Source organism: Osmerus eperlanus, chromosome 2, assembly GCF_963692335.1.
Source record: "Osmerus eperlanus chromosome 2, fOsmEpe2.1, whole genome shotgun sequence".
Lineage (NCBI taxonomy): Eukaryota > Metazoa > Chordata > Actinopteri > Osmeriformes > Osmeridae > Osmerus > Osmerus eperlanus.
This window is the reverse complement of record NC_085019.1, coordinates 7,075,356-7,097,436: the sequence shown is the minus strand read 5'-3', so window position 1 is coordinate 7,097,436 and position 22,081 is coordinate 7,075,356. Positions and strand designations below refer to the sequence as shown.

Below are 22,081 nucleotides of genomic sequence, written 5' to 3'. Positions count from 1 at the left end.
ATGTGGCTTCTTCATGGACCTTCAGGAACCTTCCGTGAGCCAAGTATGAATCACCGTTAAATCCACTTTATCCTCCACAACCTTACGGTATGTCGTTCCTACAGTGATGCCTAACCCAGGTGTGTGTACGTGTGTTTGTCCAGAGAGCACCCTGTCCAAGGCCAGAGACCCCTGTGGTATGGAGACCCTTCCCCTCAACGGCAACTTCAACAACAGCTACTCCCTGCGCAGTGTGGGTCCTGTGGGCGGGCCCGGAGGCAGCTGTGACTTCCTGGGCGGCAGCGTGGGCGGAGCCGACAGCCCCCCTCCCCTGCTCAACCCCCGGGGCTCGGAGACGCTGGGCGGGGGCGGGATACGACGCAACCTGTCAGACGCCGCGGCTTTCGAGAAGATGATCATCTCCGAGCTGGTGCACAACAATCTGCGAGGAGGCGGGGCCGGGGGCGGCGGCGGCGGAGACCGGGGGTGTGGCAGCCTGGCGAGGGGGCGTCCCCACGGCGGCGTGGGACGGGGCAATGGCGGAGCCGGGCCCGAGCCTTCGCTGACCATGGACGAAGACCAGGACTTCCTGTCCAGAGAGGGGCGCCAGCGCACGCCGCAGGACATGGAGCTGCTGTACAAGGCCTTGGAGGAGCCCCTGCTACTACAGCGCGCGCAGTCCGTCCTCTACCAGAGCGACCCGGAGGAGTCCGAGAGCTACACGGCCGACCTCACCGAGAGCCTTGGCCACAGCGGCCACAGCGCCGGGGGGCAGGGGGACGGAGGGCCACCCGACTCCCCGGCCCGGGACTCCCTGTACACGAGCATCACCAACCTGCGAGACTCGCCCTACCCTGACAGCAGCCCGGAGCCCCTGGAGGTGGTGCCGCGCTCCGCACAGCCCCCAGAGGAGCTCTACTACAGCTCTGGCAGGCCCGCCCTGGGCTCCAGAGGGGCCCCCATGCAGACCTTCTACCAGGCCCCGCCCAGGAGACCCAGCGGGGACGGTCAGCCGGGCCAGGAGCCCCCCCACACCGAGGGAGATGGACAAATGCAGCTGGTCACCAGCCTGTGACTGGAACCAGGAGGGTGGGGACAGAGGCAGGGCAGAAGATGACGCAATTAGGATGACGGCCGTGGCAGCCTCCCACTCGCTCCTCTCCACTTCCTGCTTGTTCGGTTGCCTTTCTTTCTCTTTCTTTGTATTTATCGGGACAGATGAGCGGACAGAGTCTACGTTCGGGGGGAGTTCGAGCCGTCTCCACGGCAACGGTCTCATCCTTGACCCTAAACGCACCTCTCGGAGAAGAACGATGCCTGGGTGTTTTTCTCCAAAACCCGCTCCCCCCCCCCCCCCAGTCTTTCTCCATCCCTCCATTCCTTGGTGTGTTGACGCCAGTCCAGCACTCTGAATGTAACCACCCCTGTATTAGACATACAGTACACATGTTCCTATGCTTTCTAGCATTGAAATACTTTATATTTTCATTTCTCAGAGTTCCTTCAGGCATTCGTCTGGGGAAATTGTTTTCAATTTCTATTTCCTGTCTTTCTCACTCATCTTCCATCCCTCCAATAGTTTGGCCTTCCTTTGATCAGAGTAGTTAGTTATGGAGACAGAGAATATAGTGCGGCATTATACTATAGAAAAAAAATCTCTCTGAAAGCTCTTCAGTGCGTTGCCAAAAATAACTCTCTTTTTTTTGTTTGCCAGAACAGAAACTGGATCATTCTCACGCACGCACACACACACACACGTACACACTTTCACTCACAGAAGTGCTTGTATCTGAACATCAGAAAGTGAACACAAAACTCCATCCAAGTATAAAAAGGAGCAGGAACAACAGTTGAGAGTCGACCAGGCGGTGGGAGCCACGGGAGTTCCAGTGGCTGCCTGAGAGCAGTTGCCTTTCTATCCTGCTGTGAACCCATGACTATGTACAGAACCGAAGGAGAGACTGAGTGGAGAGATTGCTTCTCTGCTTGCACCTCCATTAGAGGCTCCTGTCAGCCTATTGGGGGTGAAGGGAGGACTGAGCAAAGAGGTGTGAGCCCAAGGAACGGCACGACAACTCCGACCGACGGAGCGGGACTTCTTTCTTTTCTACGTTCTTTTTCTCCAGACACTTGAAAAGGGAAAGACTGCCTCGCTGACTCTAGAAGAGAGCCACCGCCTTTAGTGACTGTTGTGTTTGCATATTGTTCGGAGGTTTAGAATGAACTAGCTGGATGCCCCCCCCTCCCCGTACTGCTACATGCCCTCTGCTGGACGTGAACGCCTGAGTCTCCTGTGAGCGGCTGTGACAAACAGACTCTAAACGTCACAACTGCTCCAGCTGCTCCTTAAGTCTAACTCTGTACATAGGACCCACACAAAAATGAAAGTACCTACTCTACTTCTAGTGTGTAAATAGAGAACCAGATGAACAAAAGCAACAAAAAAGTAACAAATACTATGAAAACTGACTTCTTGTACTGCAACAAAATGACAAAAGAAAAAAATAAACATGTTTTGGAGTTTGTGACCTGAATGATACACTCTATCTCTCTCCCCGTTTTTTCTTTTCTTTTCTTTCACACCCTCTCACTCTTCTGTGCCCTAATGCTGTGCCATTCAGTAAAAAAAACAGACAAATAGACTTTTCAGAAAAACCAGAATGAAAAAGGGAGAGAGAGAAAGAAAGAGAAAGATGGGTGGTGGATGTTGAATACAAATGAAAAAGATGGAGGGAAAAAAAAAAAGAACCTGGCACAATTTTTATATAATATAATACATTACATGTTGTTACTGTTTGACCTTTGACATTCCCGGACATGAAGTGCTCAGTGGGGGAAGGGGGGGCTAGATGTCATCAAATGTCAGACTGTGCCACATGGTCACAGCCATGCATGGGGGTTGAAGGACACCAGACATAAAGTAATATTGGTTTGATGTATTGTTTGGAAAATATCATAGATATAACTAGATTACATCCTTTTAATATGATGGGCTTTAGCATGTACAATAGACCTTCTTTCTATCAAAAAGTCTTGCATTTTGCTGTTTCTAAGCGATAGTTTCAGCATTATTTCAGAGCCTAGTGACAATTCATACCCTGTATGTGGGAGTACGTGTGTGAGTGCGCGCGGCGCGTGTGAATCCCCGATTGTTTGTGTTCTTGTGAACGTGCAGTACGTGAGTGAGTTGTGTGTGTGTGTGTACGTCCAGCTGTTTTGTCGGTTGAATCGAAGGTAGATCTGATAAAGGGGTAGTAAATGTATATCTATGAGAAAGCCTTCGTTATCTGTCATTTCGGAGACATGGCAGCAACTACGACTGCCGTTTCCGTGGTGTTCAGAGGCAATGCGATTGACGGACACACTGTGGCGGACATGTGAATGCAGAACAAAGAGAGTAGCCTCCCGTCAGCGTGACAGGAGCAGAGGCGTGTTACAGTACAATGTGCCACCATATGCAAGCGCTGGAGATTAGCTGTCAGCTAAGAAGTGTCCACGAGGATCCATTCCCAACGTCTGTCCCGAAAGCTGAGAGTTTGCCTTCACTCTTATTATTTATATATCTTTCTGGGTGATTTATTTATCCCTGTTTATTTATCAATGTGGAATGTTTATTTTGTATATTCATTTATTCATCGTTGATTTATTTTTCCACAAGCACCTCCCAGTAGGTAGTGTTGCGGAGCTGAGAGGAGGGGAGGAAGCAGGAAGTAAATCATGTTAATGCTGCTTGATTGATTTTCCAACATCCACCTCAGTGTGACATTCTGCTGGGTTGGATGTGTGTGTGTGTCCTACTTCCTCTGTGCGAAGAAAGGATAGCCTGCTGTAAATGTGTGGCTCATGGGATGAGAGGCAGAGGGGGGGGGGGGGGGGGGGGGATGAGAGCCTGAGGGGGGGGGGGGGGTTATCAGGGTATTCGATCATCCGTTCCCTCACGCTGGAGTATCTCTCTTAACATCAGTGTGCGCCAACTGTACACTCAGATAAGAGGCTGCACTTATCCCAAATCCCTGCCACGTGGGACATGTGTGCAATACTGCTGAAGACCACAGAACATTGGACTAGCTCGGTAGTGTGCACAGGACGTGGTCCTTGGGGGGTTGCGCCATCTGCGCCTTCGCTAAGAGTCCCGTTCCGACTGGGAAACGAGAAAGGTCACAGTTCGTCGTGGTGGTGGTGGGTACGACAGCATTGACCGGTCAAGTAGGGACAACTGAATGTATTTCTATCTGAAGGATTCGGTAGGGGGGGATAAGGATAAAACAGTACGGCCACCCCGTACGGGGTGGTACTGTAGCATCGATGTCCTATCCCCCTTCTTGGCGACTAGCTTCATCTTCCTTCTCACTTTGTTTTGACATCATGTGCTGATTGTTTGAGCTTTAGGTGCAGCACAGACTGTGTCCTAATACGCAGCTCTCTCTCTCTCCCTTTCTCTCTCCTCCTGCTCTTTCAGATTTAATAATGTTCTCAATAGGCACCAAGAGCATGGCATATTTCTCCTAGAGTTTTGTTTTGCCGTTAATTTGTTTGTCAAAAGCTTTGTTTACACCAGATTGATATCTCAATAAGCAGCATAGCACTGTATTGTGGTAATGATAGTGATTATACAGTATACATCATTGTGTGGCTGCACAACAGGATCTTCAGAACATCTAAAAGTGTCTGTAACCTTGATTAGGATAATAACACTGAGAGTAATCATAGACAACCTCACAGCGCTCTCTAATTCTTTCTGTATCTCTCTTTCTCTCTGTCTCTATCTCTCTCTGTCATCTAATTTCTCTCTCTCGTTCTTTCAGACATACACACACACTTCCTCTGAGAGGGTGAACTGTGGTGTAAACCCTCAGACAGTGTGTTGGTAGCTGTGGAACAGTCCAGAGAGACTCCGTCTCTCAGCCTGCTCTGTCATTAGACAGCAGAGGTCCCTGAAAGCTGACAATCAGCTGACCTGCTGGTGACCCCCTCTCACACAGACGGCCCATCTCTCACACACTTGTCACATGACCCCCGCTCAGTGAGAAAACATGGTAGTGTCGTCCAAGCCTGGTAGAGGGGTGGGAGCAGTGGGTCAGTAAGACCCAGGGGACTGGCCTGCAGGGGGCCAGAGTGGGGCAAGAGTGGTGCCCTAGTCCAGCCTAGCCCGGCCTAGCCCTGCACTGGCTAGCCCGCAGCATAGTAGTACAGGAGAGTAAGCAGGATGTGCTGTTTTGTTTCAGAGGCCTTACTGTAGCCCATGAGGGGACTGGAGGTTATCAGATTACAATTCACATTGATTAAGCAGGAACCGAAGATGAACTCCACAACCCCCTTAAAGTCACTTCTGCATCAGGAAAAATGGAGGTCTGTTTGGGTGGAAAAGGCTCTAATCTTTATCTCTTGCCATGTTTGATTTAGCTTCAGCTCTGTCAGAAGAAATCAACTGCCACATTAACTAGACAAGGGAGATTTTTAGTGTGCAGCAGCAGGACTTTCTTATAGAGATTTTTAAAAACATAAATGTAAACAATGATAAAGTAGTACTATTTTGTTATTGGTCTCTTGTTATGTGTCCACATGACTATATACAGTACCTATATCATAGTTTAAGAGTACCTAGGAGTATGACATTAACCCAGTGACGAGGATTGTGCTGTTTCTGTTTGTGTTGAGTAATGGCTCCAACCGGCGGCCATTTTTGATACACAGGGTCGGACCAGTTCAAAGGGGGTTCTTGGGTATTCAGGGTGCTCCAAACAGTGAGACTGTGAGTCCCGTACTACACACGGAACCCCTGGTCCAAAACCAAAATACATGCGTACATATACACTCAACACACATTTCCAGCCAGGTTAGGTCGTTTTATCTACTGTGTACAGTGAAGTGGAGGTAGATATCATAAGGGATTTGACGTTTATGTGTCCATCCACACACCATAGGAGCAGACTGACCTGTTCATTTCTGTAGGCATGCTTTTCTATTTCTGCATATCCCTGGGGGTCAGCCCCACTGTCTACTGGAGAAGGGCTAATCCGTGCCTGCATGCGGGCGGGCGGACATTAGGACCCTGGTGGCTGGAGGAAGCTCCCCCAGGAAGCCACAGCCCAATAACGCCCCGTCATGGCCTAGGCCCTAGTGGCTGGCATGACGTCATCACTCGACAGGATGCATGTGTGGTGGGGGGGGGGGGAGGGTGAGGGAGGAGCGCACAGGGATAGCTGGACAGCAGGTCAGGATGGGCTGCGACAGCTCATACCAACTCATACCAGCTCATACCAGCTCATACCTGGCCAGCCAGACAGTATTGGACATTTATACTTGCAGATGATCTGTGTTCACCATGGTGGGTACTGGAGGGGAGTGAGAAGAGGCGTGACATGATCATCGGTGAACCAGTATGATCTAGTATTGTGCCATTCGGGGTTGCCAGTCGAAAAGTACTTCTTTCTTGATTTTTTTTTCTACTGTTTTACTTCTTCATTTGCCACTACTGATTCCTTTGTAAAGAGCGGTTTATGTAAAAACCTTGATTGCTTTATTTTCTTTCACTGAGGAATCGTGTTTTATGTTTTTTTTTCTTTTCTCACAGTCATTGCTTTGACAGCTGTCTGGGCCAAAGGGGTTTTCTGTGAGTGTCTGTGTCATCGCAGGTCAGCGCAACCCTGTATCAGCACATATTAATAAAAAACTACTCCAAATTTAATTTGTGTCCAAGAACCACACTTTTTATGAACCCCATTTCTGAAATAGGGTGTGTGCCTGTGCTGTCGTGTACGTCACACTTTTGTGAACGTGTGTGTTTATTTCCAACGGACCACATGTACGAGCGTTGTGTCCGATCGCGGTCTTAATAGTTTCTTGTCAGCCTCAAGGCTGCATTTTCAACACTCATAGCTTTGCTTCGGAAGGTTGAAATGAAAAAGCAGCTCTTTAAGTGCTAATGTGTTGCTGATGGTTTATTTATTAATGTGGTATTTAACCACAGCTACAGTATGCACCACAACTGAGGACCCAGCCCCCTCAAACACACATGCACGCAGATCATCTAGTAGGCGGGATGCTGGTTTATTTTGTCTGTTTCCATGCAAGGCCTACAGAACAGAGCACTTAAAGGGAGGTGAAAGAAAGGCATTGTGGGAGAATGAGTCTTTTCCGGAGTCATAGTGTACTCCCACACTGGGTCTACTATCAAACTCTGGCCTCCTGTTGTTGCTGGACCAGAACCAACCATGGCTTTAGTTGGTTGAGAAATTTTTGTTTGTTTTGTTGATAACTGAAAGGTTAGATGTTGACTATCCGTGGTGGGGGTAGGGGTGGGTGGGAGTACTTCTGTGGGAGAAGGAAATATTCTAACTGGGATCATTTTATTTTCAATTAGTTAGTAACATAACATTAAAAAGTTTGGGTTATTGGAATAAACTATCTTGCCTCCCATGAAAGCTTCTTGTTCCTGATATTGTGTCATCAGTCTGTGGTGATTAGACCCAGTGGGGTGCGTTTCCTTGATTGCTCATAATCCCAGCCATTGTCGAATCAGATTGCTCGCTAATTAGCTGTTAGCTAATTATTGTGTGCATCAGAGCATCTTAATTTATAATTATATGACCTCCTCAGTACTCCCTCCCTACTCTTTGGCTGTCCCATTAGTGTCTGTGTTATAAAATGACGTCCCATACATGATTGATACCCCCCCCCACACACACACCCTCCCAATGTCTGTGCTGTGTCCCCTCTGTGATACTCCCTGAGTGGGGAGTCTCTTTAGCCCTGACCACTCACTCACCCCACACTTCAGTACCGTTAGAACGACACACACACACTCACCTGACACACAGAGAGCGAGAGGGACATCTTGAAAGAAAGAGGACCTCTTGGCAGAGTAGTAAACACAGTTTCCAAGGTCAGTTATCGCTCTGGGATATTTTCCAATGTCCACAACACACATCAGCTGTACAGTATTACCGAGAGTACACAACAATCCTCCTGTTAAACTCTGACTGAACCAGAGGTGGGTGAGGGAGGAGAAATTGTAGTCTTCTAGTGCCCCCTTGTGGCATAATCTCCATCCTTCATTTCCTCCATCGAGATTCTTGAACGCTCACCTATAGTAACTCCATAGTTACTTTGAATTGCTGCTATAAATGTAGCATCTTATATCCCACACATATCAGACAAAATCATCTAGATTATGAAGATATACTTTATTTGAAGATTACAATTGACTACAGTTATAAACACTACTAAACTAAAGGCCAAGCTTACATGTAAGATTCATTATGTGAAGAAAAGTTCTGTCCATCGCTACAGGAACGGTGTGACTGTTCAGTTGGGTTCTAGGTTCACAAACAATCTTAAACAATCTGCAGATTGGAGAGTTAGACACCTAGACATAAAAATGACCAGTTCAGACAAACAGTACAATCAAAGTCTCTCTGAGGCATAAAGGTCAAAGTAAGACTTTTATTTATATAGCACATTTCATACAAGAATTGTAGTTCAAGGTGCTTTACATAAAATCAATAAAAACAATAATAAAAGTGATAAACAATTCAAACAAAAATAAAAATCCCAATAAGATCCCAAAATCCCAAAATAAAAAGAGTAAAACAAAGATAAGAACAAGTGTTCGTCATTTCAGGCAGTGACCGTCGTCAGAACACGGTAGGTTACAGTAGCAACACACATAGGATATTTGATATGATACTTATGATATTATACAGAATATTATTTGAAATGTTTAAATATATATATACATATATATGTATATATATGTATGTGTCCCACTATTCCACATGTGTTCCACAGTACAAGCATCAAATAATTAGATTACATCAGTCTACAACCTCTAGTACGGGCAGTCTGTGTACCAAATTTTGTTCTTCATGAGCAGTAACTTACAATATGATGACAGTATTTTGTCATCATATTCTAAACCATAAACCATGTTTAATATAGTCAAGGTTCCCTTAGAACTATAACAGTACTGTCATGAAGCCATTTCCACATTCTGCATTTTAACATCAAATCAAAAACAACTAAAAGACTTGATAACATAATTATCAAGACTTGATAGCATAATTAAGATAAGATTTAAATGAGCGCAAAAAGCCCCTTGAGTTTGCGATATCAGGCTTAATGAATATATGAATGATGGTTTGTTGAACTACAACTACGTGCTGAAGAAGCAACTACACTGAGTTAAGATATCGCAAGGGCTCTTGGGCATGATGGCTCAGATATTATAATAATATTGTAAATGTCTTTCTACTACTATTGACATTGATATGGAAAATATTTATTATATGTAATATAATATATTGCAGTGTTTCCCCATGGATGTTTTTCAGGGGTGGACGGTAGACCTACATTTTGCCTCCCATTCAATGGAAGTCGCATGCCAGGCCCCGCAAGACTTATTGTCATATATATGTTATAATATTGTTATATATATATATATATATATATGTTATAATTATAATAATAATGATAGTGGTTATAATTTTGTTTCATAATTTGTCATTGTCCCAACAAACTCCACGCTGTTGGGTTGTTCCTCCTGTGACCAAAAAAATGCAGTCACAATTAATTGGTTAACAATTGACAAGTAATGTCAACTACATTGCCACTATGGAAAAGGGAGGAGCCATACTTACTGTTCCACCAGAGTTCTTCGTGTTGTCTCTCTTTCCTTTGCCACTAGATATAAGATGAAGACTCATGAGTATGAATTGTCTGATAAAAAAGATAATTTAAAATGATCTCAAGAAATAGAGAAATAACCCCCCCCACCCCCCCCCCCCCCCCCCCCCCCCCCCCCCCCCCCCCCCCCCCCCCCCGTCTATCTGTTCATCCATCTCAACATATTCAGTCTGGTCCAGACGCATTCGTGGCTTGTTCCCATTGAGACTGTGGAAACATTTATTCGGTCATCACCAGGGTTACAAGCCCGCCCCCCCCCCCCCCCCCCCCCCAACCCCTTCCACAGCACTGATCTGCTGACCCCTTTCTAGATGAGCATCTTTCAGAAGCAATGTTTACCTGGTCTTAGAGACGCCACAGGAATAAGAGTGTTCGGAGCGTGTTTCCTCCTCGTTCGGCACAACCAGGGGGCCATCTTGAGGACTGGAGGACAGAGCACAACGACAAAGCTCAGCATCAGATATTGTGTATGTAGAAAGTATCGAAAGTACATAGACTGAAGAGACAAAGACAAACTAACCAGTGAGCCTCCACAGCATCACCAGAAACCACATCCCTAAAGTGAAGCCCAAACAGGTGCAATTGTGGTCAGATTTAGGTTCACCAACACAACGGTAGCTCGAATCTGTCTGAGCAGAACTCGGAACCCCTCGGACAGCACATTGGACAGTCAACTGACCTTAGACCAGTATTTGGGGGATAAACAAGGACACATTTTCATCATGCGTTCTGTGTGTCATGTGAAAGTTTACCTAGTCGTCCAGTCTCCATGTTCCAGCATTCCGGCACCTGTCTGCTCAGCGTTCCCTTTCTCCGCCGGTTTACATTCCCCCTCTTCCCCAAAGTCCTGTCCAGACTCCCTAGGAGATTTACATAGGAGTCATTCAAAGGTCATAAATCTGTGTTTGAAAGTCTACATATTGGCACAGCATTATGACAGTTACAAAAAACATCCTTTTAGCACAATAACTTAAGAGCAAGACTACATTTTCTTATCATGAGGTCGATAATGGTTTCTAGCCAATAGAGAAATAACCCACTGTTCATCCATGTTGACAACATATTCCTCCAGATGTTGTTCCTCAAGTCCTTCCTGTATTTGTTCCCTATGGGATTAACATAGGAGTAATTGAATTGTAATTCTGTGAGGTCAGTAACAAGTCACTGTATTGCACATATCCGAAACAAAAAACATGTCTGATCTCCAGCAGACATGATTGAACACTATTGGAGAAGACAACTACCTTACCAGAAACCCCCCACAGACATGTTTACATTCACAAGACACATTATGAATACCAACACAATCTCTTAGAGTTCTTTTCTCTCTTGTCACAATCCAAACACACCTACCCGGGGTCAGGGTGGAGGAAAGGCGTCTGTTCATTGTGGTCCTCTGGTCCTCCATCCTCTGCAGCCTGAACTTCCTCTCGCTGGTCACTAAATATAAGATAGACACACAAGTACACAGTTTATTCTCTATTCATGAGGTCAATACTGATTTCTAGCCAATAAAGAAATAACCCACCGTTCTGGCATGTTAATGGAAACATAATTCTGCTTGTTAGCGTCCTGTCCTGGGTCCCTATAGGATTAATGTAGGAGTGATCCAAGGTCAAAAGGATGTGAGGTCAGTAACAAGTCACCTTACAAACTCTGTGTTTATTTTCCTCATCCACAGGAAGTGCTCAGAGTTAGAGGAGAGTGTGTCTAACGTGGCTCTGTCTGCATTGTCACTTTAAGTACTCACTTTCCGTTCTTTCTGCGCCACCAGATATAAGCCAGTACAACCAGTGCAGCCAGTGCAGCCAGAGTGCCTATTATTAAACAAAGAAAGAAATCGGAGAGGTTTTAAATAAGGCATGCTTATTTAAAGTGTAAACTTTGTTTTGCTGTTGTACCAGGGAAATCAGAATAATGGCAGCATTCACCTCCTATCACGCCAATCCTCGATCGAGGGAAACTGTCGTCATTTTCTAAAAAAGAGTGAGATAGTTACAACTGGTTGAGTACAGTATAAAGTGAACTAGGTGACAACAGTGACAGACCTGAGGCATCAGTTGAACACAACTCAGTCGTATAGACGAGGACGAGACAGTGAGGAGGAGTTTCAGTCTGTTAGTGAACTCACCATGGAGCTTAGTAGTAGCAGGAGGTGCAGAAGTTGAGAGTTCATCTAAAAAAATAAAACAGACACATGAAACAAAGTGTGATCTTAAAGCTCTATAAAGAAAAGTAGAATGTATACATTTTGTAAAAAAAAAAAAAAAGGTATGTAATGGGGTTTTGGAAAATTTGAAAGACAAGAGGCATGTCTGTTGCTAACCTTTTAGGACAATGTACACTTGCTTCTCTGTTATAAATCCGCCATCCTATAAATGAAGCACAGCCAAACTGATGAGGCTAGTATATCCCAACCATCAATAGGAAAAGGTCTAAGCACACATTCATTGAAGAGTCACTTGCAAGCAGATTTTGTATGTATTATGATTGGCACATTTAATTGATCACATGTAAGAACTTTCTTCTGACTGAATAAGTAAAAAGAGACTAATGGAACATCTTACCTTTACTTCGTGTACAGAGATATTCAAACTAAGGGGTTCCTTAAGGATGATCTCAGTAAGGTTTATTCGTTGCACTAGTGATCCATTAATTTTTGATTTAGGAGAATCCTCAAAATACCAAGCGATTATAGTCTGTGAACACAAATCTAATTAATCCAACACAAATCTAATTCATCCAACACAAATCTAAGATCATTTCAAATCAAGGAAACACTGGTCATTGTCTCTCTAACTGAGGTTTTTACAAGAGACAAACACTTGCCTTGTCAATGGTCACGATTACCTCTGAAGCTCCTCTTCCGTCATACTTGTAAACATACCACCCTTCAGGTGATTTCAATTCTCGACTTTGCACATTAATGACTTTCGGCTCATCTGAAGCCACTGTGGAAGTACAAAGAGCTAAAAAGAAAAAAAATGGAAAACTTTTACAGACTAAAGACAAATAAACATGTTAGTACAACAGTATAACAAGTTCAACAGGTTTTGGCTTCTCAACATTTTAGAACTGTGAGTTTGTTTCATAAAGAAACAATCTGAACACTTCTGCAGTCTCAGTCCTTTAACATATATATATATATACCTATTGTTACAAAGAGAAGTAGTTGAAGGATATTATTCATGTTTCTTTTCCGTCTTGAAAGGAACAAAACTTATGTCTGAAACGTCTCTGACAAGAACGTCATTTCCTGCTCGAAAGAAAGTTTCAGAAAGTTTGGAGAAAGCACATCCAGGTCAGGCGTTAAACTAAATTAATTGTTTGACTTGAATGTTTAGGAGGTAAAAATAATTTCATGGACTCCTCCTTGGTGAAGGAAAGAATAACATGTAAACAGTTGTTTCTATGTGTAAAATTGTGTAATTTTGTCTATAAATCACGTTTATTTAATCTGAGATTACCTGTCAATTTAACTTGCACTACAATATCAGAACACAAGAGGACAGCATATCCTCAAGTGACTGTGTGTTCTAGAAACAAGTTTTGCTGCAAGGTGAAGTAGGTAACATTAATTAACCAAACAACAACTACCATTTGTATGCAGTCTTGTCCTTTAAATAAACCAAGACTTTATAGTTTAAGTAGAAATTGGGACCAATCAAAAAGAGCCAGTTTATTGGCTTAGAAAACCCACCAGTGGAGAAACAGTGCCAGATACCTGTATGTTATGGGAGTGCAGCGTGATTTGATGTAATGGTCCCAGGGCCAGACTGAGACAAAAAGATATAAAATAATTTCAACATCCCTAAACACACCAGTAGGCACCACAACCCATCACACTGCTCAGCAAACCATCTGAACTACGACTACACAGATATGATTCTGTCAAATCTGCAGGTCAATAGGGCTGTACAGTAGCTAACCAGTAGCACAAACACATGGCCCATATGGTCAACATATGTGTGTGTGTGTGTGATAGTGCAGGACTATCTTCCTGTTGTCTTTGGGCGCTGGGCCGTGGAGAGTGTGGCTGGCATCCCATCCGATTCTGGGCGTGAGAGTAGAGGGAAAGCAGGTCATCTTCCCCTCTCTCTCTCTCTCTCTCTCTCTCTCTCTCTCTCTCTCTCTCTCTCTCTCTCTCTCTCTCTCTCTCTCTCTCTCTCTCTCTCTCTCTCTCTCTCACACACACACACACACACAGACCAACACACGCGCGCACACGCACGCACCCAGAGATAAAGCTGGGGCCGTCAGGAGTAGCACGCTTCATTTGCAGATTCCCTGCATCTTCTCTGGTCCACCGAGAAAACACAGACAGAAGCCTGTTTCAGGCAACCCACGGCAACCCTAACCCCTCTCTGTCTCCCCTCTCTGTTTCTCCTCTCTCTATCTCTACATCTCTCGCTCTCTCTCTCTCTCCCTCTCTCTCTCTCTGGCCTGTGCTTTGTCTTTACACATGCCCATACCCAGAACCTTTCACAGAATTTCATGGAAAACTATACACGCCTATACTAGGTCATGCTGAACCTTACATGCAGCATGTTCCCTAACTCCTTCACAATGAAGTCACAGTTCATACAGCCATATCAAGAGTTATACGAGGATAGCCGGGCATGTAAATCTACAGCATGCTATCCTTCCCTGTCCCATAGAAGCCCATAGAGGAGGGAATAGCTATCGTAAGTGACAGCTAGACATAGCAAGGCTAAAGAGACTGACAAAGATGGCCAGAGTTTACAGAGGGAAGACTGGGAAAAGGGGGAGGAGAAGAGAGGAGGGGAAGAGGGGAGAGGAAGAGAGGAGGGGGAGAAAGAGGGAGGGGGGGGAGAGAGAGGAGGGGAAGACAGGAGGAGGGAGAAGTAGGGGAAAAGGGAAGAGAGAGAGAGGAGGGGGTGAGAGGAGGAGGGGAACGTAGGGAAAAAGAGGAGGGAGAGAGAGAGAGGAGGGGGTGAGAGGAGGGGGTGAGAGGAGGAGGGGAAAGTAGGGGAAAAGAGGAGGGAGAGAGAGAGAGGAGGGGGTGCGAGGAGGGGGAGCCTGGGAGGAAGTGGGCTCCATATGATCATCGGATCACTTTTTCAGAGATATCAATTGACAACGGGTGGTATGCACATCCTGCCCTGTTCCAGAGACCCCCTCTGCTGTGGGACTGCATAAACAGCAGAGAACAGCAGTGACGCAGGCCTGCCTGTAAACACGCATGAAGCAGCCCAGGGCTCTCTCTCCCAGGCCCCCCCCCCCCCCCCACACACACACACACACACTCCGGCTAGCCCTCCCACCAGCACCCGCTGACAAACACCAGCCCGGTCAGAAGTGTGAAGAATCACTCCGGTTCCTGTCCCTCTATCTCATCCTCTATCCCCCCCCCCCCCCACCACCGCCAATCCCTCTTTCCTCGATCTCTCGGCCCCCCTCCTCCATCCCTCCTTCCTCCCATAAGGGCAGTGATGAGAGATAGGTGGCCTCCCCTCATCCTTCTGGTTCCATTCACGGGGACGAGAGTGGGAGGATACAGGAGGTCGAGAGTTCCACCTTTGGAATTCGGAGGATTCCAGAAACGGGGGAGGAGGGGAAGAGGGGGGCGGGGGGAAGGTGGGCGGGGCGGGGCGGGGGGGGGGTCCGCAAGACACCTTTCCTACTCCAGCGATTGTGCACCACTAACTAGAGCTCAGTCCTGGTCCAGCCTGGGCCTGGTGCTGCACAGTGTTGCAGCGGAACTGTCCTGAGAAGGTCCAGAACAATAGCACTGCACTGCTGAGTAGCAGGCTACTTGGCCCCGGCTTGTACGGCTCCAGAAGGGTTTCAGAATACACAGAGTGGAAGAAGACCACAATGGAAACAGGGCAGGACTCGTTCCTTTTTATGAAAACAATATCATGTTCTCAGCTCTATGCTCCTTTCACGGAAGCAGGGCCGTTTTTTCGGTGACTGTGTTACTGTAGGCCTTTCCTCAACTCCTAACAAGTCAGCCTTTCAACACAGTATGTCCAGGCAAAGAAGAGCAGAAATATGATTTTCAATGGCACAGTCCCGACAGCTAACCTTGGAACTGTGGCAACCAGGTCTAAGAAGGAGCTTCCAGCAGCAGGACTTCGTCAACTGTCAGAACGGGATTCGTATAAACGGTCCTAAGCAGCATTAACCTCCACTGTGATGGTGAGAGGTCAAAGAGGAGGGCCGGTCTGGTCAGGACAAGAGAAGTGGCTCTGCCTTTCAAGCCGTCTCAGCGGGAGGTTTGTGTACACACACACACACACACACACATTGAAATACACAGACGCACACATGCAACGAATACACACACACAGTCACTGAAAACGCACACTCACACATATACATAAGCACACATTCACTAACACGTGCACGCATTTACACGCGAGCAAACGCACACACACGCACACACACAAGCCGACACACATTGGCACACTAATCACAACGGTCTGAGCTTCATCCAGCGTGCCCGCGACTCAGTGCTGTGCCAGCATGTTTGGTTCTCTCACACACATACCTTCATATACTAAACACACATGAACCCTGGATGTAATCTGATGGACGGTCAGCACACACACACGCACACACGCACACACACGCGCGTTCTTCTCTCATTCTTTCTTCGCCTCTCTCTTTCCCTCGCACCATCTCTCGCTGTCGCCTGCCCTCTCTCGATTTCCTCACTCTCGCCCTCTTTCTGACGCACACAGCCGCGGCGTTACGTCGAGCGCATGAATGTGTCAGGATGAAGGCGTGACTCATAAAAGTGAGTGAATTACAGAGTCATAGAGAATGTGCTTTATGGGAGCTGGGAGTGGAGGTGGCATGGGGGTATGTGAACCCACAGAGCCTCCTACCCCCGCCGCCCCCCCCCCCCGTGCCCCCCTGTATCAGGGCCCCTCTCCTGCAGCCTGCCAAGTCCGCCCCCCACCCCCCCCCCTCTCCCCTCAGCCCGGCAGAGCAACCTGAGCCTGCTGAGAAAGTCTTATAAAAGGAAGCAAATAAAGCAATCCAATCAAGCACACCTCTCCCTCACACAGTCCCATCTGACCTCCGAGATCTCACGTCACACACACACACACAACCCAGTCAGCAGACATACCCCCGGGGGTTGCTGCAGATTCATAAGATGTTTTACTGGAGATATATATATGTCAATAACGTCCTACTTCTCTATGATGCAGCTTATTCATGTGGAGCCTGAGATATGTATTGCGCAACCCCAGGGAGTCACTTGGATGGGGCCTATTCATCTATTTTCCAGCTCTCTCTCTCCTGAGAGAGATCCTTGTCAAACAAACAAATCGCTCTTCTTGAACCGCTGCCTTATGTTAAACTTGTTAAACTTTTCCTCCCTTCGTTCCCTCCCTCCCTCTCGCTCTATATCTCTTCGCTGTCTCTCTTTCTCACTCTCTCTCCCTTGGAGCTGATCCGCGCTGGCGTGGGCTGTGGTGGAGGCTGGGTGAAGCCTGGGTGAGCGGGTCTGGTTACAGCGGTACGGGCCCTCTTGATAAAGCGCAGTATTGTGAGGAATAATCCTCCGAAACAATCAGGACTTCACTCCCTCACCCACAAATAAACACATTAGTACACAGGCTGCCTTGCCAGCACAGGCTTGAGCATGTGCTGGCACCGTGTGAAAGTATGTGAAAGAGTACTCACGGCAAACCACCACGTCTGGGATTTTAGAGTTTGTGCATCTGCTTACTATAGGTATTTATTTATTCGTATTTCAGTCCAAAGCCCAGCCGTTCTACCAGTGTAACCGGTGTAGTCTGCGTTGTGTTGTTTTCTTTGTGAATGACAACCCAAGAACTTTTATCCTGATATATTCTGCAATGTAGCACGCGTTCAGGCCCAATGACAAATACAATCCCAAATAGCCCAATACAGGCAAAAACATATAAATAATCAACCACACCATCAAAATAATACTGCCTTACTTAAAATCATAGAAAAATGTATGTATAAAAAGGATTTGAAAACAGGAAATACATGACCAATACATTGCAAACACAGAATATTAAAGGGAGAGACACATACATACACATCAGGTACACAGCGAACATTGTGTAATTCTATACAGAATATATATATATATATAACAGATGTTTACATCTGTTACACGAGCAACGAGTGACTGCAGGGTGGAAAGGGGGGGGGGGGGTCTAGAGTCTCAGTGCGGGGGACGAGGGGGGTGGGGGGGGGGATCCCTCTCTATCACTCCTTGTTTATGTAAGGAGGCCTGCTCGTCCACCCTGAGGAGGACCGTGTTGTTAGATAAACAGAGCCTTTGTCTGGCTGCGGCTCTGCTGCTCTGTCTAGCCTCCGCTGGGTGCTGGATCAGGGAGGCACTCTCACCTGAGGGGGGGGGGGGGGGGGGGGCAGGAGGAGCAGGTGAGAGCACGTCGGAACTCCCCAGGGCAGCACAAGGCCCTGCCCAGACAGGCAGGATCCTCTCCACGCCCGGAATGTCTCCGTGCTCCCGACATTCCTCATCCGGGTTCATTCTTCATCCCCGCTCCGGAACATTCCATCATTGGATCGTCCCATCCGTCACTGTGACTAAAGGAAGGAGAGCCATAATTACAGGAGAGGCGGTGGCATAACTCAGCCCTCGGGTGACGCTAATCACCGTGGTAACCAGCCGGTACCCTTAACTCTGTCAATCGCTGTCATTCAGCGAATTTCAAAAAAACACATCAAATAAGTCCTGTGGTCAGACCCATCTGGACCATGAGCCCATTCCAGAACAATATCTATTACCAGCGATGAGGAGGAGGACAGGTTCTGAGACAACACATCTTCTCACTCTATAGAGATGACTCTGGTCTGTGTCATATTTATGGAGACCTGTTCATCAGACAAGCTGTTCTCAGGTGTTCTGTCAGAGGGGTGGTATTTCATCCTCAGGACAGAAGCACGCATTAGTCATTACACTGACGCCAAAGGAAGAGGGTAGCCTTCCAGGGAAGCCTTCCAGGACACACACACTGTCCACCACACGCGCACCCCACACGCACAGCTGAGGGAGTGTGGTAGCTGCAGTGTTAGCTGTAATAAGTGTGACCTCAGCATCTCCACAGGATGACCTGTCCTGCTTGTTATCCCAGCTGTGTGGAAGGGTGGACGGTACAGTAATTACCCCGGACTGTACCACTACAGCGATGCCACCGACCGAGCAGCCCTGACGCGCGCACACACGCGCATTCCTGCATGTGCACACGTGCAAACGGCGCAATGCAGTTAGGAAGTTAGGAAGTTGGGAAACATACGTGAGCTGGAATAAGGTGTGTTTCCAACATGACTCAAATGGGCTTGTGATGTACACAGATGCTGTGTCCCTGTTGACTAGGCCTTTGTGTCATCTTCGCTTTATAACAACGGTGTAGGTGTGTGTGTGTGTGTGTGAGGGAGTTAAGGAGGGAGTGTCCATTTCTGTCTACTGACCTTAGGACCCTCTTAGGTTCCTCCCCCCCCCCTCCCTGGCCTCTGCAGCACATGTCTCTCTCTTCCCTCACACACTTCATCCGTTTGTTTTGCATTCCGATCCGTCTTTAAAAACACACAACGTATAGCCTGCCGACAGACACACGCGCACGCACACACAAAGCATGAAGTGTGTTGGACACACAGCACGGTATAAACATGAAGTCGGATATCGCATGACACCGCGACTGGTCTCAGGTCCACAGATAAGCTTGTTATTGCGCTGACACAGTATGATCCTTTAGACTCTCCATCTGTCCTTATCGGTAAGGCGTGGCGAGTTTGCATGTGTGTAGAATGTGCCGGCGTGTTTCGTATGCGCGCGCGTGTGTGTTCGCACGCGGCGTGCGCTCGTTTGTGTCGCCGCACCGGCACGTGAGCGATGAAGGTCGAAGCGGCCCCGACGACACCGGAGTCACATGCTGACAGGGGTGCCTCGCCATCAGTGTTGCGGGTTTCACACTGACACACTCGCATAAACAAACGTTTGGCGGCGCCAGCTCCAATCAGGTGACCTTTCTCGCCGCGCTGCAATCACGCCTCACCTCATTACTCTTGCAAGGACAACACAAGGTGATCCAGGCAGGTGGAGGTTCTGGGGCCCGTGAGGCCCGCTCCGGTCCCCCAGGTCCCCTCACTGTGGCGTGGATACGTCAGAGCAAGGCAGGGGCCCCTCACCTGGGACTTTGCTGGTCTTCCACAACATGATTAACTGATTATTTGCACACATTGCTCCGGGGAAATCTCCAGCTCTGAAAGGCTACATAAAGGTTACGGTCGCTCTCTTAAAACTTGGCAGCAGAAAACAGAGGCAGTCTCAGAGGGCCTGGTGCACATTTCTGTATTGAATGCACATTATGTTATGACTATAAATGTAGACTAGGACATGCAGTACCGTACACATTGTTTTTGCAGAAGCCAGTAAGGGGACTTTCTCACGTTCATATTTAGAAGTGATTCACACTGTACAGCATGTGTGAATGCTGTCACTGCATGCTAAATATTTCTAGGCATTGCCACTTCTCAGTATAACAGAACGTGCCAATCCTGGGGCATTAGCTGTTGAGCGCTCAGGGTGACTGATGTGCTGATGTCCTGCCAAGGCGCTGTGGTACTGAAGCAGATGCATCTGATAGGGAAGAGAGATGCAGGTGGGGACTCCCTGCGGAATGCGCCAGACTGGAGGTGGCCGCTGTGACGTGTGTGACGAGACTGACGCGCTGCGGGTTCGGGAACGCGTCACACGGAGGGGGATGGTGTGTCGTTCTGCAGGGACGCACTGGCACCGTCTTTGTGTTTCCTCATGTCTGGCTCAGCCTCCTCCCTGGTCTACCCTTCTCCCTCACCCCTTCAAGACCCTCATCCCTGCTCCCCCTGCATCCTCCCCTCTCCTCTCTGCTCCCCCACCATCCTCCCCTCTCCTCCCTGCTCCCCCCCCATCCTCCCCTCTCCTCCCTGCTCCCCCCCATCCTCCCCTCTCCTCCCTGCTCCCCCCCATCCTCCCCTCTCCTCCCTGCTCCCCCTCCATCCTCCCCTCTCCTCCCTGCTCCCCCCCCATCCTCCCCTCTCCTCCCTGCTCCCCCTCCATCCTCCCCTCTCCTCTCTGCTCCCCCGCCATCCTCCCCCCTCCTCCCTACTCCCTGTTCCCCCTCCATCCTCCCTGTTCCCCCTCCATCCTCCTCCCTCCTCCCTGTTCCCCCTCCATCCTCCCTGTTCCCCCTCCATGCTATCCCCTCCTCCCTCCTCCCTTATCCCCCCCCATGGTATCCCCCCTCCCTGTTCCCCCTCCCTCCTCCCTGGTCCCCCCCCATCCTCCCCTCTCCTCCCTGCTCCCCCTCCATCCTCCCCTCTCCTCCCTGCTCCCCCTCCCTCCTCCTCCCTACTCCCTGTTCCCCCTCCATCCTCCCTCCTCCCCTCTCCTCCCTGCTCCCCCTCCATCCTCCCCTCTCCTCCCTGCTCCCCCCCCATCCTCCCCTCTCCTCCCTGCTCCCCCTCCATCCTCCCCTCTCCTCTCTGCTCCCCCGCCATCCTCCCCCCTCCTCCCTGTTCCCCCTCCATCCTCCTCCCTCCTCCCTGTTCCCCCTCCCTCCTCCCTGTTCCCCCTCCATGCTATCCCCTCCTCCCTCCTCCCTTATCCCCCCCCATGGTACCCCCCCTCCCTGTTCCCCCTCCCTCCTCCCTGGTCCCCCCCCATCCTCCCCTCTCCTCCCTGCTCCCCCTCCATCCTCCCCTCTCCTCCCTGCTCCCCCTCCATCCTCCCCTCTCCTCCCTGCTCCCCCTCCCTCCTCCTCCCTACTCCCTGTTCCCCCTCCATCCTCCCTCCTCCTCCCTACTCCCTGTTCCCCCTCCATGCTATCCCCTCCTCCCTCCTCCCTTATCCACCCCCATGGTACCCCCCCCCTCCCTGTTCCCCCTCCCTCCTCCCTGGTCCCCCCCCATGCTCCCCCCTCCTCCCCGCTCCCCATGGTGCTACGAGGGGACGGTGGGGAGAGGGAGATGTATTTACCACAGCAGATAAATGTGTGCCGGAGCACACACAGACTCATGCCTTTTTCAGGCTAGCATCAGGACACATTGTGTTGCTGGCACTCCGAATACAGGCAGCTCTGCATTCACCCAGTCATTCCAGAGAGACGGAGAACTATGCAAAGCAGAGGAGCGAGGGAGCAGGCCTGAACTGCAGCATACTAAAGAGCCCATTAATCCTGTTTAATTCTATTAGGAATTGGGCTGCCGGCGGATAAGACGGAGCCCTAAGTTCCAGAAACGACGTCTGTGATGCCATGGAGACCAGGAGAAAAAGCTTACCTCGCTAAAATTCATATGCAGGGAAATTTCTCTTTCTCCAACAGCTGATTCAATTTACAGCTGTAAGCTGCTTTAAAGTGGTAATAAACAATGACTAGCATTATTATCTGTGGTATTTCTGGAC

At 48.4% G+C, this 22,081-nt stretch overlaps 2 protein-coding genes across 3 annotated transcripts; one reads left to right on the top strand and one right to left on the bottom strand.

Annotated features, from left to right (window-relative positions):
- Positions 1 to 3,832, top strand: adgrl1a (adhesion G protein-coupled receptor L1a). The gene is made up of 2 exons (XM_062478781.1): positions 1 to 43; positions 144 to 3,832. The coding sequence occupies exons 1-2, from the start codon at positions 1 to 3 to the stop codon at positions 1,052 to 1,054; spliced, it is 954 nt and encodes a 317-aa protein (XP_062334765.1). The 3' UTR covers positions 1,055 to 3,832.
- A 4,316-nt stretch (positions 3,833 to 8,148) lies between these two features.
- On the bottom strand, positions 8,149 to 12,912 carry LOC134010193 (uncharacterized). Of its 2 annotated transcripts, XM_062450030.1 has the most exons (15): positions 12,814 to 12,912; positions 12,493 to 12,632; positions 12,231 to 12,362; positions 11,990 to 12,035; positions 11,795 to 11,839; positions 11,595 to 11,639; positions 11,414 to 11,480; positions 11,192 to 11,248; positions 11,017 to 11,103; positions 10,704 to 10,769; positions 10,416 to 10,523; positions 10,184 to 10,219; positions 10,003 to 10,086; positions 9,618 to 9,660; positions 8,149 to 9,520 (listed from the first exon to the last, which is right to left on the bottom strand). In XM_062450030.1, exons 1-15 carry the CDS (start codon positions 12,851 to 12,853, stop codon positions 9,458 to 9,460), a joined length of 1,059 nt encoding a protein of 352 aa, XP_062306014.1. In that variant the 5' UTR covers positions 12,854 to 12,912; the 3' UTR covers positions 8,149 to 9,457. The 2 variants fall into 2 exon arrangements, with proteins under 2 accessions (XP_062306014.1, XP_062306015.1); XM_062450031.1 differs by lacking the exon at positions 10,184 to 10,219.
- Between the last annotated feature and the right edge of the window lie 9,169 nt (positions 12,913 to 22,081).